The 17,410-nt window shown below is 37.9% G+C and overlaps 1 protein-coding gene and 1 pseudogene across 1 annotated transcript; one reads left to right on the forward strand and one right to left on the reverse strand.

Moving 5' to 3' along the window:
* Positions 1–5,024: 5,024 nt before the first annotated feature.
* Positions 5,025–9,837, reverse strand: LOC148878572 (dirigent protein 18 pseudogene; annotated as a pseudogene).
* A 5,114-nt stretch (positions 9,838–14,951) lies between these two features.
* Positions 14,952–17,120, forward strand: LOC148878573 (pentatricopeptide repeat-containing protein At1g18485-like). The gene has a single exon (XM_088972850.1). The coding sequence runs from the start codon at positions 14,952–14,954 to the stop codon at positions 17,118–17,120; it is 2,169 nt and encodes a 722-aa protein (XP_088828976.1).
* Positions 17,121–17,410: the final 290 nt, after the last annotated feature.

Raw genomic sequence — 17,410 nt, forward strand, 5'->3', positions numbered from 1 at the left:
AACTTATAACTAATGAAACAATGCAATGTTGTTTAAAATAATTAAATTTTTATTTTAATAATTTGTTACAAAAATGTTTTACTAATTTAGTAATTTGAATTAATTATATTAATATTTTTAATAAAGAATAACTTATTGCTAATTATTTAATAAAATAATTATTTTTTCCATATTCTTTGTTAGTGTTTTGTTTTATTTATTTTACTTTATTAATAATTAAAGGTTTTAATTGTTTGTAAATACCACTTAAATATTTAAAATACCTAAATATCAATAAATATATAAAATTAGGCTATAGTCATAGTTAAATTAATCTATATCTAATTGTTTTAGTCATAATTAAATTAATCTAAGCATGGATTTAATGTTTAAGACTTTGGATTAGACTTGGATTGATCCTCATTCTGATCCAACCCACCCAAGTTGCACGAATCGCAATATTCGTAATTGGATTGAACCAAACCAAGTGTAATCCATGCATGCATTATTTTTGGGTTTTTTAACTATTTTTAAATAATATTGAAGCTAAAGTAGCTATAAAGGATTAGTTACCCCCGTTGTGTAGCCCAATAAACCAAAAAACTAAAAATCTTGAGCTAAATTTTGATAATGCATTAGTAGTTTTTAAGGTTGCTTGGCCTAGCGTTGCCCACACCTTAAGTGTAATAATATTTGTCTGAGCCTATATGATTGCTCGTGTTAATTATAAAACTATGATTTTGTTACAAATTAAGAAAATATTTTTTACACACACACACACATATATATATGTATATAACAAAATTTGTTATCTAAATATTATATAATATACCATATGTGCATATAACTTCCACGTTGAGCTTATTATGGGTTATTTAACTTGGGCCCTATCCACTAGGGTCATCATCAAACTTCGGAAAGTTCGATGCTCAATTAGACTTTGAATCCGATTATCCTAGATTTGGATGTTAGTACATGCATCTAGTTAATAATTTGATTGGATGCGGAATTAACCCCATCTAATTTGATTAAAATCCATGTCTAATAAAAAATTATTATTTTTGTATATGTAGTATAATTATTGTATACATAGATATTAATATATGCATTTATACTTTAATATTTAAAATCTAACATAATAATAATAATAATAATAATAATAATAATAATAATAATAATAATAACAACAACAACAACAACAACAACAACAACAACAACAACAACAACAACAACAATAATAATAATAATAAGATGTGGATGCAAATCTAGAGATTTCATAATCAGATGTTGATGTGAATACAACTAGATTTGATTTGAATCTGATCCATTTATAGCCCTACTACCCACATTATGTATGGGCTTGGTGCATCTTTGAGCTAGACCTAACTAAAAGAAAGTTCCTTGAGCATGAAAATTTATAGATCTAATTAGGTTAGGTTAAGTTATAAACAAATTGTTATTTTTTATTATTAATTTTAGTTATCCTACCAATAGTATTTCTTATTAATTTCTTAATTTTATTAATTTTATAATCCCACTACCCGCATTATTTGCTTGAGTCCAAGGTTGGGCTAAGTTATGAGTGGTCTTCCCCAAGTAGGAGCCTTATGACATAATTAAATTTTATATGAAATGCAAATGGTTTATTTTTATTATTTTTTATAATTTTTTTACTTATTATTGTTTATCTTAACCTTTTATTATTAATTTTAATTATCTTATTAATATTAATTATATTCAAATAGAATTAAATTGTATTTTAGTTTTTTTTTAATTTATGAACCACTAATCTTTATTAATTGCTTAACTTTTAATAGTTGCTAGATAAAACTTGCTAAATTTTAATATTTTTATTAACTTTAGTAATTTTTATTAGTTATAGTTATTAAGTTTCAAATTATACATAAATTATTGTTATTATTATTTTATATATTTATTATATAGATAAATTAGAATTGTTTTTGAAAGTGGGTCAATATAGACCAATTTAACTTGTCTTCTTTGTTTGAGTGATAAAATGGTTTCTACATTTTAAATTTTCATTAAAATTTATAAGTCTCTTGTGTAGTATAGACATTATGCATAGTAAAGGTCTCAACTCATAAAAGTTATTAATTTTAATAATAATATTAATTAATTAATTAAGATGCATTAATACAAATAAAAACAACATTTACAACATTAGAACATGGTTCTATTTGCAATATATCAAACCCATGCTTAAATCATAATATTATTAAAACTATCAATTAATATTTTTTGTATTTAAATTTATTATTTTTATTAGTGTTTATTAAATTTTAAGTGGAATTGAAATGTTTTTAATTTTTACTAAGTTTGTTAATATTTATTAGTTTTAAGTAGAAGTTTAATGGATTTTTAAATTAATAACTTTTTAAAATAATTCTTTTATTATTGTTGCTTTATGTTTGATTGTTTAAATTTTAAACTCAATCTACTTATATTATTTGATTTATTAATATTTTACTTTATTATTGATGAAGGAAGATTTGGCCCGACCTCACAGTTATGCGACACGTGGTAGAAACAACAGCTCGGCAAAAGGGCCAAGCCTAAAGCGTGAACAAGGGGACACCAGCGGATCGAACTCCCTATGGGGGGCCCGAACTCACCCTTGGCCCAAAACCAGAGTAAACCGAACTGGCCAACCTTGTAACAGCTCGGGATATACCTCGCCGAACTGGCCAACTTCGTAACAGCTCGGGATATACCTCGCCGAACTGGCCTTATAATAGCTCGGGGTATACCTCGCTGAACTGGCCTGCCTTGTAACAGTTCGAGATACACTTTGCCGAACTAACCTGCCCTATAGATACCTCCGAACTCAAGACTTTGCCTCGCTCACCACTCCGCATCACCTTCTGGGCACCAAAACCAAACAAGTCGTACCATGCCTGACATTGAGGAAGTCTGTGCCTGAGGGCGCCGCACCTGACTGACTTGGGATCTGACGCTTGGCGGCCGCACTCTAAACGGCCACCTGCCACCGCCACTGACACCGCCATCTCCAGTTAGAGAGACGGTTATGCAGTGATAGTTCTGTCCCAACAGAAAGGACGACGGCCGAATTGACAAGCGCAAGGGTAATCATACCTGACCTGACAAGGGCCTCGGAGCGAGTGCGCGAAGTGATTATAAGAGCTCCTGCCCCCCAACAAAGAAGGTATGCAAACTTTGCGCTATCTGGTGTTATCTTGCTTTTGAAGGATTCTAACTTGAGCTTCGGAGCCGCTACACCGGGTTCCCCCTGGAGCTTCCTCATCTCCTCCGTTTCAGGTTCCCTGCTACCCAGTTTAGAAGCAAGGTCGTTGACAGCTAAGACCGGCCGGATCGCCCTTCATCAATTATGTTGTATTACTATCTCTCTCTCTCTCTCTCTATAATAGTATACAATTTTATTGATCTAATCAAAATAGATAATGATTACGTTTTTATATTTTAAAATAAAAGAAAATAGGAAAATTTGCACTCTTACCATTTTTGTTTTCCTTCATACTAGTAGGCAATTTTTTATGATGAAAGTAAAACAAAAAGAGGTGGTGCTTCCAGACACCTCATGTGTTCTTTGCGGTGAGGGAGTAGAGACTTCAAGTCACCTGTTTCTTTACTACAACTTCTCTTCAAGAATTCGGAGTCACTTTGTTAAGGCCATTCGCCTTTCTTTTTGCATGCCTAACTTTGTCAAGTCTTTTCTTGAGAGTTAGAAAGTTGAAGGTCTAAGCAAAAAGGGTAGGTTGTGTGGAATGTAATTCCTTTGATAGTCCTGTGGTGCATTTGGAGGGAGAGAAATAGGAGGATATTTGATTAAAAGCAGATCCAAGTATAAGAAGTGATTAATTTAGTTGTAGATGAGCTGAGAGCCTGAGAGGGTGGTTGTTCAAAAGAGATGTTTCTAGTGCAATAAACATTTCCTATATCTTTCGTTGTGTTTTCCTTAGGCTTTGTTTGTTTGTGATACAAATGCCGAACTGGGGTATTTATGTACCTCGGTTTGCGTTTGCAAGTGTTTGTTTGATATGTAAAAAAGTAATGATTATCAGATAAAAAATGTATTTCCTGACACTTTTGTACTCTAAGAAGAGAACATTACTGTACCTACTTTTTGGATACAATTTTGTGTTCTTTTGATAATTAACTTTTTGGCCAAAGTTAAGGCATTGGAGCATAAGATAGTTGGAGCATTTAATGATGGACCTACACTACACCAATTTCAAACAAACAAGATGAGTGCAAAAACGGTTTAAAATGTGAATCGTGTTTGTATTCATGAACCGAAAAGGGTAAATATGCAGTGTATATATTTTCATTTGCATTGCAACCAAATTCAGCCTTAATAAAAACTTACTTTACCTCTTAAAAAAATAGGTTAAGAGACAAATGAGATGTTGGTTTAGAAATCACAAACAATCTTGCATAGTAATCATAATAAACAAGACATTAATGGTCCTACCTCTAACTCTAATATATTCTCTTGGCATAAATTCCAATAAGAAAAGGCTTTTAATGTTTGGTAAGGTAGAGATAACAGATAATATTTTTTTCTTATAATAAGTTAATAACTATTAATTCTAATAGTAAATAGTAATTATTAAAATTATTAATTTTTATTTTATTTTACCCATTGATTTTATAACTCCATATGAAAAATGATGTGACTTTTGACACAAAAAATAATTTGGGACACTATAGGGCAATTTAATTTGATATGGGGACACCCAAATTTGCTTTGCAATTTAGATAATAGCATTTAGTAGGGGGAAAAACTTTGGTTGTTGGGGGCCAACAACCTTTCTTGTTGAGAGAGTTTCTGGGTTGGGTACGTTACCATGAGAGTGGGCGAAATAGTAATTGCCTTCTGATTTATTTTGAGTAAAAACAAAAGCATGCCCATGAATTGGTGAACTGCCACGAACGTGCCCAACCCAGAAACTCTCTCAACAAGAAAGGTTGTTGGCACCCAACAACCAAAGTTGGGGAAAAACTTTGGCTGTTAGGGCCAACAACCTCTCCTGTTGAGAGAGTTTCTAGATTGGGCATGTTACCATGAGAGTGGGCAAATTAGTAATTGCCTTCTGATTTATTTTGAGTAGAAACAAAAGCATGGGCGTGAATTGGTGAACTGCCGTGAACATGCCCAACCCAGAACTCTCTAAACAGGAAAGACCAACAACCAAAGTTAACTCTCTGGTGAGGTGGACTGTGATTCTTAGTAGTGTCTTTGCTCCATCAGTAACATGCTGATAGAACGGGACTAGCGATCGCACCTCCGCGAATCCACCGGCATTCTTAAACTTCCCATGTTGTTCACCCACCCCAAAGAGGTCGAGGCTATCTCCATATTCCCCACCCTTTAGCATGGTTGTGAAAGCCATCATCTGCAAGGTTTTTAACCTACGGTTGACCTGGACGGTCGAATCGTTCAAACCGTCACCTGATCAACTTTCTGGGTCTGGTTCTCATAAAACCTAGGATTTGATAAAAACTGTTGACAAGTTAGCAAACCGGATGCCCTGAATGGTTGAACCGGTGAATCGGTGACCCGATAAGTGGGCAACTCGAGCCCCCTTATCTTTTTACAATTTTTCAAAATTTCTCACATTTTTTTGCATTTTTGGATATGTATTTTTCATAAATATTAGGCATTTTTATAAGTTTTAAGATATTTCAGACATTTATTTTGCTATTTATAATTTTATATCATTTTTTAGATATTTGTGCAGGTTATATATATATATATACACACACACATATATTGTTATATACATATATATGTATATAATAATAAATTTTTACTATTTTAATTGTGATGTCACCAGACTTAATGTTCCACCCGCCTGGTCGAACCAGTGACCCGCGACCCATTGGGAAAACCAGGAGGTCGGTTTTAAAAAACATTGATAATCTGTGTGGTTCCATCTGCAGAGCTTGCAACATACACTCCCTAGGCCTTTCCAACTGATCGAGAGCTCAATTCTGGCCCAGATGTTAGAATGTCATCAAGGACTGTGATCGTTCCAAAGCCCAAGCCCAAGTGCCCAACCCGTCAGGTCCCAATTGTTGCCACTAATGACTTGACCATTTAAAGTAAAAGTTGTAGCAGAAAGACCAGTACTCAGTGGGACACCATTGACATTGACAGTTGGGATTGCACCATTAGCGTTAGGGATGGGGACGCCATTCTTAGGTGGAATGAATCCGATTGGCCTAGAAAGTGTCACGGGGCTAATCGATGAGGCCCCGTGCGGCGCTCGATGGAGTCAAGAAAGCCTACAAATGCAAGCAACAACACACAAAAGGCAACAAGAAGGCACACAAATTAGACAAAAGGCAACTTGTATTGTATTAATCTGTGGTAAGCACAAGCACACAGTACAGTGTCGAGGGGATCTCATGCTTAATCTTTACACGCTTATGAGCTCACTTGACTACCTACCTCCCCTCAAAGAGTACGTTAAGCTTTTGGGGGAGTGACATTAAGAAACATAAAAAAGGTGAAAAAGCATACTACAATATTACAATAGTGCCATTGGCAATCTCCCATACAAAAGTATATGCATAGCCCACCCATGACACGCACTTGGACACTGGAGTGGCTGTTATAGGCACGATGGATGGCACTTGATGGCGCGACAGAGAGAACACTTGTTACAGTCTCCCCCACTCAATTCAATCTTCGTCCTCGAAGACTAGCTTTTACTTGAGGCTCCGATCTGCTGTTGATGAAGGAAGGTTCTTCAGCTGCTCCACGAAGTTTATCTGTTCCAAGGCCTGGGCATGATGATGGGTGGAAGTCTTCAATGTGTTCTGGATGGCGGGAAAACCTATGGCTAGTCTCTACGGTAAGTCCTTGCCTGGCAGCTTCAAGGTAGGATTTTGGTTGCTCTAGTTTGGTGTTTGGAAGGTTTGTGGCCAGGGCTAGGTCAAAATGATATTTTGGATTGTTAGGGTGTTGGTTCCCATTTATTTTTCCCCAAGGTTGACTCACAAGGCTACTACTGGATTTGGCCTGAGGGGTGATGTAAAGGTGGTCCCTAAATGGCTTGGGTGGCACTCGCTCTCCCCGTTGGTTGTGGTAGTAGGTGTGGGCTAGGTTTGACGCGGCCTTGGGTTTTCTGTTGGGCCCATCAGTTGCAGGCGCTTGCGGCTTCTACTGCGAATTCAACATCCGTTGATGTGGTTGGTGTTGAAGTTGATGCTGATGCCGATGTTGGTGCTGACTTGGGCGCTGGCATTGGCGTTGGCACTGGAAATGAAACTGTCTTGGGGGTGACTTCTTCCTGGTGACGACTTCCCAACCAGTTCTAGTGTTGATGTGAGGTACTTGATAGGGGTTCTTCCTTGTTGGCACGGCGCTGTCTTCATGGTTGTTGGTTTCTTGGTACAACTGTAAAGCTGAAAGCTGCTTCCCAAGTATTTGCACGGTTGATGAGACAAGAACCATGCAAGAGGAGTGTTCGTCCAGAATAAGCAAGCTGTTGATGTGTGGCATAAGTGCTGCTTCCGCCTTCTTTAGGAACTCCACTCCAAGAACAACCTGAAAATCATCCAAGGGAACCACAACTAGATTGATGGGTCCTTTCCATGGTCCAACTCGGAGTTCTACTCCACGGGCCGTGCCCTCTACTGCTTTGGCCCCGGAGTTGACAGCCTTGACCCACCTCGTTTGTTTGGTGGTGGTCAAGCCGAGTCGCTTGGCCTCTACAAGCGAAATGAAGTTGTGGGTGGCCCCAGTGTCCACCAAGGCTTGGGTCGGCCTCCCGCCGAGGGTGATGTCTACATAATTCAGCCCCTTGTAAGCTTTGGTGGGCCGCTTGGATGTGGCCTCTTTCTTGACCATGGCGTTGATGAGTTGGAGGGCGCCTACTCTTGGTGCCGCTGTGGGTTTCTCCTCATCGCTCTCTTCACTATCACTGAGTTTGGCGATGAGGGCAGTTATTTTCTTTCGGGTTGGACAGTCACTCGTCCAATGCTTCCCATTGAAAAGGTAACAAGGCGCAGGAGGAGGTCTCCTAGTGGCTTGGTGGCCCTGATGGCTTGGGCCTCCTTGTGGCTTCTTCCCTTGTTGGTAATTGTAGGGCTTGTCCGCAGGCACTGGCTTCTCCTTTGTAGAGGCTGATTGTTGATCACCCCCACTCAAAGTCGTGGTATGTGGGCTGGATGGTCTTTGCACATCTTCCTTAGGTGTTCTCAGATCAACAAACTGCTCAGCTACGGCCATGGCGGTGGCGAGGTCCTCAACCCCACGTCGCTGGAGTTCGAGCTCGGCCCATGGCTTGAGACCATCCGTAAAATTGAACAGAAGATCATTGTCTGACATGTCAATGATCTCCAGCGTCAAGGCCGAAAACTCCTTGACATAGTCATGTAGTGATTCTTGATGTCTGAGATTCTTCATTCTCCGGCGCACCAGGTACTCAACATTTAATGGGTAGAACTGCCGCTTTGATCTCACGCTTGAATCCAACCTAGGTGTCGATGGTGTGGGTTCCACGTTCAATGTCTTGGAAACACCTACACCACCATAACATTGCAATATCAGTCAAATACATAGCAGCTGTATGTACCTGAGTTTGGTTGTCAGTGATGCCAGTGGCAGAGAAATATTGCTCCAATTGCCACAAGAAGTTGTCAAGCTCCCTAGCATCCCGAGCACCCGAGTAAGGTGTTGGCTCTTGGATCTTGATGTTCACGGAAGCTAGGGTTGAGGGAGTGCTAGGTGCGTTGGCCACTGCCCTCTTTAGGAGAGTCATCTCATCTCTCATCTCATCCAATTGTGCTTGAAATTTGTCTAGCAAGCCTTGTAGGCTGCTTTGGGAAGGCCCAACTCCCGAATTCTGTATGGTGGTGTGCATGTCTCTGAAGGCACCATTGAAACATCCTTCTAGTTCCACCACTGCATTCTCAACCGTCTCTAGGTTGAGGTGGAGTTCATCAATCCGATCTCGGGTTTCTCCCACTGTCACCTCACAACGTAGGAGGCGCATGTCCACAGTAGCTAGTTGGTCGACTGATTTGTCGTGCTTGCTAGCTTTAGTTGTACGACCCTTTGGGGCTTGTGACTTGGTAGGTTCGTCAAGTGGAGCTTCATCAGTGTCGTGGGCTTGAGGCCGCCCATGTGGTGTGTCATCGGCAATGCCACGGTTGCTCTTCATTGTGTTGATGTAGGGACGAAGACAAGGTCCATAGTGTGTGTAGGAGCTCCTGCTCTGATATCAACTATCACGGGGCTAATCGATGAGGCCCCGTGCGGCGCTCGATGGGGTCGAGAAAGCCTACAAATGCAAGCAACAACACACAAAAGGCAACAAGAAGGTACACAAATTAGACAAAATGCAACTTGTATTGCATTAATCTGTAGTAAGCACAAGCACATAGTATAGTGTCGAGGGGATCTCGTGCTTAACCTTTACACGCTTATGAGCTCACTCGATTACCTACCTCCCCTCAAAAAATACGTTAAGCTTTTGGGGGAGTGACATTAAGAAACATCAAAAAGATGAAAAAGCATACTACAATATTACAATAGTGCCATTGGCAATCTCCCATACAAAAGTATATGCATAGCCCACCCATGACACACACTTGAACACTGGAGTGGCTGTTACAAGCACGATAGATGGCACTTCATGGCGCGGCAGAGAGAACACTTGTTATAGCAAAGGGCACTTGCCCACTGCAGATGTTTCCCAGCAAGCCGGATATTGGCCTAGCCGTAGTACTAATACCTCTCAGGATGTCATGCATGTAGAGGTCTAGGGCGGGTTCTTGGGCGCCAACAGCAGCACCACCACCACCTGCAGCCACGATCCTCGTCAGATCTACTGTGGTGACTAGCATCAGAACTTCAGAGGGGCGATCGGCAGTGGCGTCGCCCAGAAAATAGCTTGATATGTACCTTCATATATATGTTGTGTTTTTTAATCTGATCAGGATGATGAACTAATTTCGGATGATAATGCAGATTGCTTCTGCATGGGTTTTCTGTTTGAATAGAGAGAATTCTAATAGAGCTGTTGGGAGACCATAGGTGAAGCAGTTGGAGACTCTGGCTATAGTCTCTAAGTCTCCAACTGCAGCAACAGCATGTGGGGCCTAGACAAGTAGACAGTAATTAACGTCCACTTTGGAATTTGGATGAGTGATTAGTGGTTCAGATATGAATTGGTTATCTCTCTCTCGCTCGCACTCCTTCATGTAATTAATTTGAACCTATAATCATGGTTATACACTCTGATTACACCAAATTTTATCCGTTTATCCGGTGCCTCCCATCCATCATTCCACATAATCATGTGGGACCCGATTCCTAAGTGCCATATGTGAAATGTCCCCTTTTTTTTTTTAATACCTGTCCATTTTTCCGTTTTCCTTCATATTAGTAGGCAATTTTTTATGATGAAAGTAAATAATATGTTTCTAAAGTTTTTTTTTCTTACGATTTTTTATATTTATATCATTTTATGTTTATAAAAGTTATTCTTATTTATTATACATTTTTGTTTAATATGATGAATATATGATATTAGAGATGTGTTTATATATTTTTTACAATTTCTTGTATTTTTATAATTTTATGTATTTTTTATATTTTTAATTATTATCATTCTTATTTAATTATGATATCAATGATTGACATATTTGACCCAAAAGGTTGAATTCTTGACTTGCCACCAAACAGAAAAACAACTTCATTTTCGGTTGTTTTTAAATTTGCATTTTATTTCTTTCATCAATACCAGGGTTTTAAAAACTGACCCAGAAATGGAACAGTTCTGGCCACCAGTTTCCAGGTCAGCAGTTTGACCGTTTGGGTCAAACAGTCCAGTCGGTTTAGTCTTTTATTCAAGGTTCTAAATATCGATACACCTGATACACCGGTAGGGGTGCATCGGTATTTTTTTTACTTTTTTAATATAATATTTTTTTTCAACACTGGTTCAGGGGGGCCAATTTAAGGTTCCACCACCCCCTAAACCAGACAGAACCCCAATACATCCTTTGTAGGGGCGTACCGAGGTGCTCCCAATATGATACATATCGGCTGATATGGGCTGATACATGTCAATTTTTTGAACCTTGCTTTTATTAAGAGAAAGAGACATATTTGGCTGTTGGCATTTGGTTGAGAAAGAAAGAAAGAAAGAAAAGAAGGAAAGAAAGAAAGAAAGAAAGAAAGAAAGAAAGAAAGGAAAGAGAGAAAGGAAGAAAAAGGAAAGGAATGAGAGAAAAGAAGGAAAGGAAGGAAGGGGGGAAGGAAGGAAAGAGGAGGGAAAAAGGAGGAGGATCACCCGACGTTCATAGGCGACGATGACGATAGCAACAACAACAACGCAACATTCAAGGCTTTGAGCATTGGATCTCTCTCAGATCTGAGAACTGGGATCTTAGATCTCAAATCTAATTTCTCTATGATGCGATCTCTCTCTCTCTCTATGATGATCTCAGATCTAACATCATTCTTGTCTCAAAGGTCGTTCTTCAATGTCCTCTGCCTCCTTTTTAAATCATGAATCGTTGTCCCAGTCGAACAGGTTGACGATTTGACCACCTAAGTTAGTAGTTCTTTGACCAAATCAACGATTTCTGACCCAGGAATGGGTTAAGGGTGAAACAAAACTGGTTGCCTGGATGGTTTTTAGGCCGAATGGTCCAATCATCCGGGTTAACAACAGTTTGAAAACATTGATCAATACTATCAATTATTCTTTGTCACTTTTTTAATATGACTAATTAATGTAAGATTCAATAAAAGAATGGGAGTTAATACTCTAAATATAAGATTTACACACACACACAGATAAAAATGGTTAATGAAAATTAATACCTTTAGGCTATGTTTGGTTTGAAGGAAAAGGTAAGGAAATCTATACAAGATTTGTAAAGGTTTCCTTACCTTTCCTTTCCTTTCCTTTCTCTCCTTTTTCCTTCAAACCAAACATAGCCTTAATATATGACTTAATGAGAAGAATTTGAATGAGGAGAAAAATGATTGTTCAAATTACATTTTTATCCATACAATTAAAGAGTGATCAAATTAAAATTACATTTCTGTCAATTAAAAATTGTGGTATTTTAGTCAAACAAAAATTGCGGTATTTTAGTCAAACAAAAATTCTATACTATCATTCACATTTCTAATAATAATATAGATATAGATTTTTTGTTGGTTGGCATGTTTCCGAAGGAAAAAGCCAAGAAAACTCAAGAGTAGTATTGGTATTTAGAGGCCTAAACACGTGGAATTCGGATTTGCTCCTTATAGAGTGTGCCTGACACATCAATCTCACATGGCATTACAATTTTTTTTCTAATATAATCACATGGCATTACAATTTTTTTTCTAATATAATCACATGGCATTACAATCGTGCATTGGAACATCTTCCCATGAATGTCGACATCAAGCATGGGAGATGTTCTCAATACATGCTAATATGCTATGTGAGGTGCACTCTATGAAGAGCAAATCCGGCATGGTTGAAAATGGAAGGGGTAATAGCATATAAGGGCAACTTTTGGGGTCTAATATCAATAAAAGTAATATTTAAAAAAAAAATAAAAAATAGGTTAAATTTTTAAAAATCATATCAATAAAAGGCAAAAACAATGCTCATCATCTTCTTCTTTCTATTTGTTCACTAGCACCGTCATCCGTCGCCACTCGCCACCACCCGCTGCCGCTTGCCACCGCCTCCGCCTCCGGCAACGTTGCCAGAAGTGGAGACGGAGGTGGACAAAGGTGGCGGCGTTGGGCAGAGAAATGATCACAAGCGCCGCCGCTGCCGCCACCTCTGCCTCCGGCCACCTCTGGCAACATTGCCGGAGGCGGAGGCGGCGCCAAGTAGCAGCGGACGGCGGTGGCAGGTGGTGGGCGGCGGCGACACTGGTGAAGAAATGATAAGAAGAAGATGATGAACAATGTTTTTGCTCTTTATTGATATTATTTTTAAAAAGTTAACCTATTTTTGAATTTTTTTTAAAATATTATTTTTATTGATATTGAACCCCAAAAGTTGCCCTTATATGCTATTATCCCAAAATGGAACCCATGTCGATTTTGTATAAATGGACCTATGGTGGTGGCAATCTTATGACTGTTGGCATAGGCCAAAGAGTTGCTACTCACTTCTAAACTTTTCATATAAACTTTGTTGATAGTTTTTATAGGTTGTCCTCCCGGTTGGTAATGTATGGATTGGCTAGGATGAGTGCAACTTTAATATTTAATATTAATCGCCTACTAAATTTAGCATAGAATAACTATATAATTAAGGTTCGTATCATTAGGGAGGGATGCATCACAATACGTTTTGAATATACATGGATGTGATGGAAATATATATATATATATATATATATATATATATATATATATATATATTCTTATTAATCTTACAAATACATCAATAATACTAAATTTAATATTGAAATATCTATTAATAAATTATAAATACAGAATAAATGCACATTTTAAGAGTTTATATAAAAAGATGCATTACAATCAACAATACCAAGAACCTAAAATATGTAATTATAATACAATATTCTTACTAACTACCATAGACCGAATTAAATGCATCCGGTCTAGTCTGGTCTAAAATTAACTTGGGAAAAGCATGTATCGACAAATTCTAAAAGCATTTTACTAAGAAAAATATAAATAGCTTATTCTTAGATATAGGGGGCTTGATCACCAACATTCTCTCTCTCTATGGGAGGGGGGTTATGCTGTTTTTTTTTGTTTTCCCCATACCAGACCTTCCAGTCTATTAACAATTCATTAGTGTGTTAGACCAATGAGTTTGATAGATCATCGATAAACCCATCTTATAATTATTTCTTATCATGAAAATCATTTAGAAGATATAAAATGTAGTTAGATCAATGAGCTTATAATAGACCATTGATAGATATAAAATATAATTCCTTCGAAGGTAAATCATTTAAAAAAGTTATTTTTCAGAAAACATGTTTTAAATCCATATATTAAAATTGCACTCCTACTTACCATCCTCGCAAATCCAGTGGAAAGGTTTGTTGGATTTTTCTTTCCTCTTTTCATTTTACTCCCATGTCCAACAAGCTACAAGGGTTTTCAGGAGTTCCCTTGCGGATCCAAATACTCGAACATCCATTGGAGTCCACTAAAAACTCATATATGTATTGTTGAGAATCTTAGCCTAACACAAATTCGAGGGTTTAGAATTACATCTAATGCTAGAGGTGTAAATGGATCAAATTTGAATTGAACCAAGTAATATTTGATACGTGACAGATATTGAAAAATAATGTTCGAATTTGATTAATTAATTATTTTAAATAATTAATAAATATATAAAATAAATATTTTATTTATATAAATATATAAATATATATAATTTTATATAATATTTAATATTTAAATATTATATATAAAAATTACATAATCAATCAGCCAAAGTAATATATATATCATTCGATTCGTTCATATGTTGGTTGGAGCTTCAAATGTACTTCGTTTTCTCGACATCTTCGTTTGCGAGCTGTAACAGTTCGCAGGGAAACGATCACCCAAAAACACGGATCCCTCACTTCACTCGCCCAAAATTGCTTCTCGCACTCGCTTCTACGCTTCCACTCTTCCCTCAATCCTTCCTTCATCCCCTTCAAAGAGAAGTCCCAAAGAGATCATTGACCATCTTTTACTTGTCACCTCTTTTTTCCGGAGTAACACCATCTCATGGAACAATCTTATCCAAGAGTTCACTTCAACCCGTCGATTCTCACAATCTCTTTTTCTCTTCAAGAAACTCCTTCTAACGCCATTCTGGAAGCCGGACTGCTCGACGTTCCCTCCGCTTCTCAAGTGTTGTGCAGCCCTCTCCGCTACAAATACCGGCTTGGGCCTTCATGGTTACTTAATAAAATCTGGGTTCAGAAGTTGGGTAATTATTGGTAATTCTCTTGTATTTATGTACTCAAAGTGGAGTAGAATCCAAGATGCTTTCCGGGTGTTTGAAGAAATACCCATTATAGATTATACTACATACAATTCTTTGATGTGCGGCTTTGGGTCCAATGGGTTTTATGAAGAGACTGTCGTGATTTTTGATCAGATGTTAGAATCTGATTTCTTTCCAAATGTGGCTTCTATTTCTTATGCGATTAGGGCTTGCGGTGAATTGGGAAGCCTAGATAGAGGCTTGTTGATTCATGATTATGTTATTAAGAACGGGCTTTACTCAGATGTTCCAATTATTAATTCGTTGATTTCTATGTATATTAAGGTAGGAAGATTAGATCTTGGGCGTCAGGTTTTTGATGATACGCCTAAGAAAGATATAATATCCTGGAATTCGATGATCACGGGTTATGCACGGAGTGGATATTGGGTTGAAGCATTTGAGCTTTACATCTCCATGAGGAAATTTGAGAATTTGGATCCTAGTCGAGTTACCTTTCTGGGGTTGGCATTGGCTTGTGGGCAGGCTCATAATCTTGACCTGGGGAAGACTATTCATGGTTATTTGATACGCAGTGGACTAATGTCTGATGTTAGGTTGGGAACCTCCATTGTCGATATGTACTCAAAGTGTGGGGCAGTTAAGTTTGCTCGAAGTGTATTTGAAGAAGATTTACCTGAAAAAAGTTTGATTTCATGGAATTCATTACTTGCAGGGTATTCACAAAATGGGTATAACCACGAGGCAGTACTTCTTTTCCAACAGATGTTTGTGGATGCCAATTTGAAACTTGATGCATTCACTATTGCTAATGTGGTGCCTGCATATGCAAACTCTGCAGATCTTCAAGGAGTTCGATCAATCCACTCAATCATTGTCAAGAATGGTCTTGAGTTAGATGGTGATATCGTTTTGGGTACAGCAATGGTTGATGCATATGGCAAGTGTTCGGATATTGAGGCTGCGACCTCTGCGTTCAATTGCATACAGAATCCTAGTGCTGTGACATGGAATGTAATGATTTCAGGGTACATTCTGAATCGCCATGCTGAGCAAGGGATTCCTCTCTTTCTTGAAATGCTCAATAGTAATGTGTTTCCAGATTCTATCACTATGGTGATGCTATTTCAATCCTGTGGTGAGCTAGGATCTCTAAAACAAGGGAGTATGCTTCATGGGTATTGCCTTTCTAAAGGTTTTGATTCACATGCTACCGTTAACAATGCCATGATAGACATGTATATTAGATGTGGGTGCATGAAAAGTTCACAGGTGCTTTTTAACTCTATGCCTCACAAGAATGTTGTCACATGGAATACAATGCTTGGTGGATATGTCAAGAGGGATCATTCAGCCATGTCATTAAAACTGTTTCTATGTATGCAGTTGGAGAACATGCATAAACCAGACCTGGTTACAATCATCTCCATTGTTCAGGCATGCACTTCCATTTCAGGTGGTAGAGGTGGTGAAATGGTGCATGGTTTTGCTTTGAAACTTGGCCTTGATTCAGACACACTGGTTGCCAATTCATTGGTTGATGCTTATGCAAAGAATGGCCTCATAATCGAGGCAAGGTCATTGTTTGATCAAATGGATAGGTTGAGAGATCAAAGCTCTTGGAATGTAATGATTGCTGCATGTGGAGTGAATGGGAAAGGGGAAGAAGCATCTTCACTCTTCTTGCAGATGGAAGAAGATGGCTTTGAGCCAAATTCCATCACCTTTGTCTCTTTACTATCTTCATGTAGTCATTCTGGCATGATCAATGAGGGGTGTCACTATTTTGATTTGATGGTCAGCAAATATGGCATACAGCCATCTTTGGAGCACTTGACATGTATCATTGACATGTTTGGACGGGCAGGTAGGCTACAAGAAGCATATCAGTTGATAAAAAATGGGCACCATGAGGGGTCCAATTGTAATCTTTTATCAGATTGTGATGCTGTTTGGAGATTTCTTTCAAGTGAATGCAAGACAAACATAATTATGGAACTTGGTAAGCTTGCAGGAGAACAACTTTCAAGATTGGCACCAGACAAATGTGGGTACCATACGTTATTATCAAATTTATATGCTTCTGGCAGTAAGTGGGATGAGGCTGCAAAGGTGAGGAAAATATTTGAAGATGGTAAACTGACGAAGAAACGAGGGTGGAGCTTGGCGATGATGTAATACACTAATATTTATATGGTGTTTTAGTCGAGTTGATGCACCAGTTATTGGTTTATTGCTACTAACAGGCAATCTTATTAAACCTGTTAAGGTTGGCTTCCTCCTAGGTTTAGTTCTTTATAGATAGGAATTTGGTATCAGGATGGAATATCCAACTAAAAGGAAAATTTAATTTTCTATATCGGCAAAGTGGCAAATTATATTATTAGTCTGTTCACCTTCTTTTTTATTGTAGAATGAAGCAACAGAGTACCTCCACCAATTGTAAACTCTGGCGTTCCTTAATTTTG

Source organism: Nelumbo lutea, chromosome 1 (genome assembly GCF_056320005.1).
Source record: "Nelumbo lutea isolate HS-2025 chromosome 1, American lotus-T2T, whole genome shotgun sequence".
In the NCBI taxonomy this organism is placed as follows: Eukaryota; Viridiplantae; Streptophyta; class Magnoliopsida; order Proteales; family Nelumbonaceae; genus Nelumbo; species Nelumbo lutea.

Coding starts and splice junctions, on each gene's coding strand:
- LOC148878573 (XM_088972850.1), top strand. CDS start 14,952: ATGTACTCAAAGTGGAGTAGAATCCAAGATGCTTTCCGGGTGTTTGAA.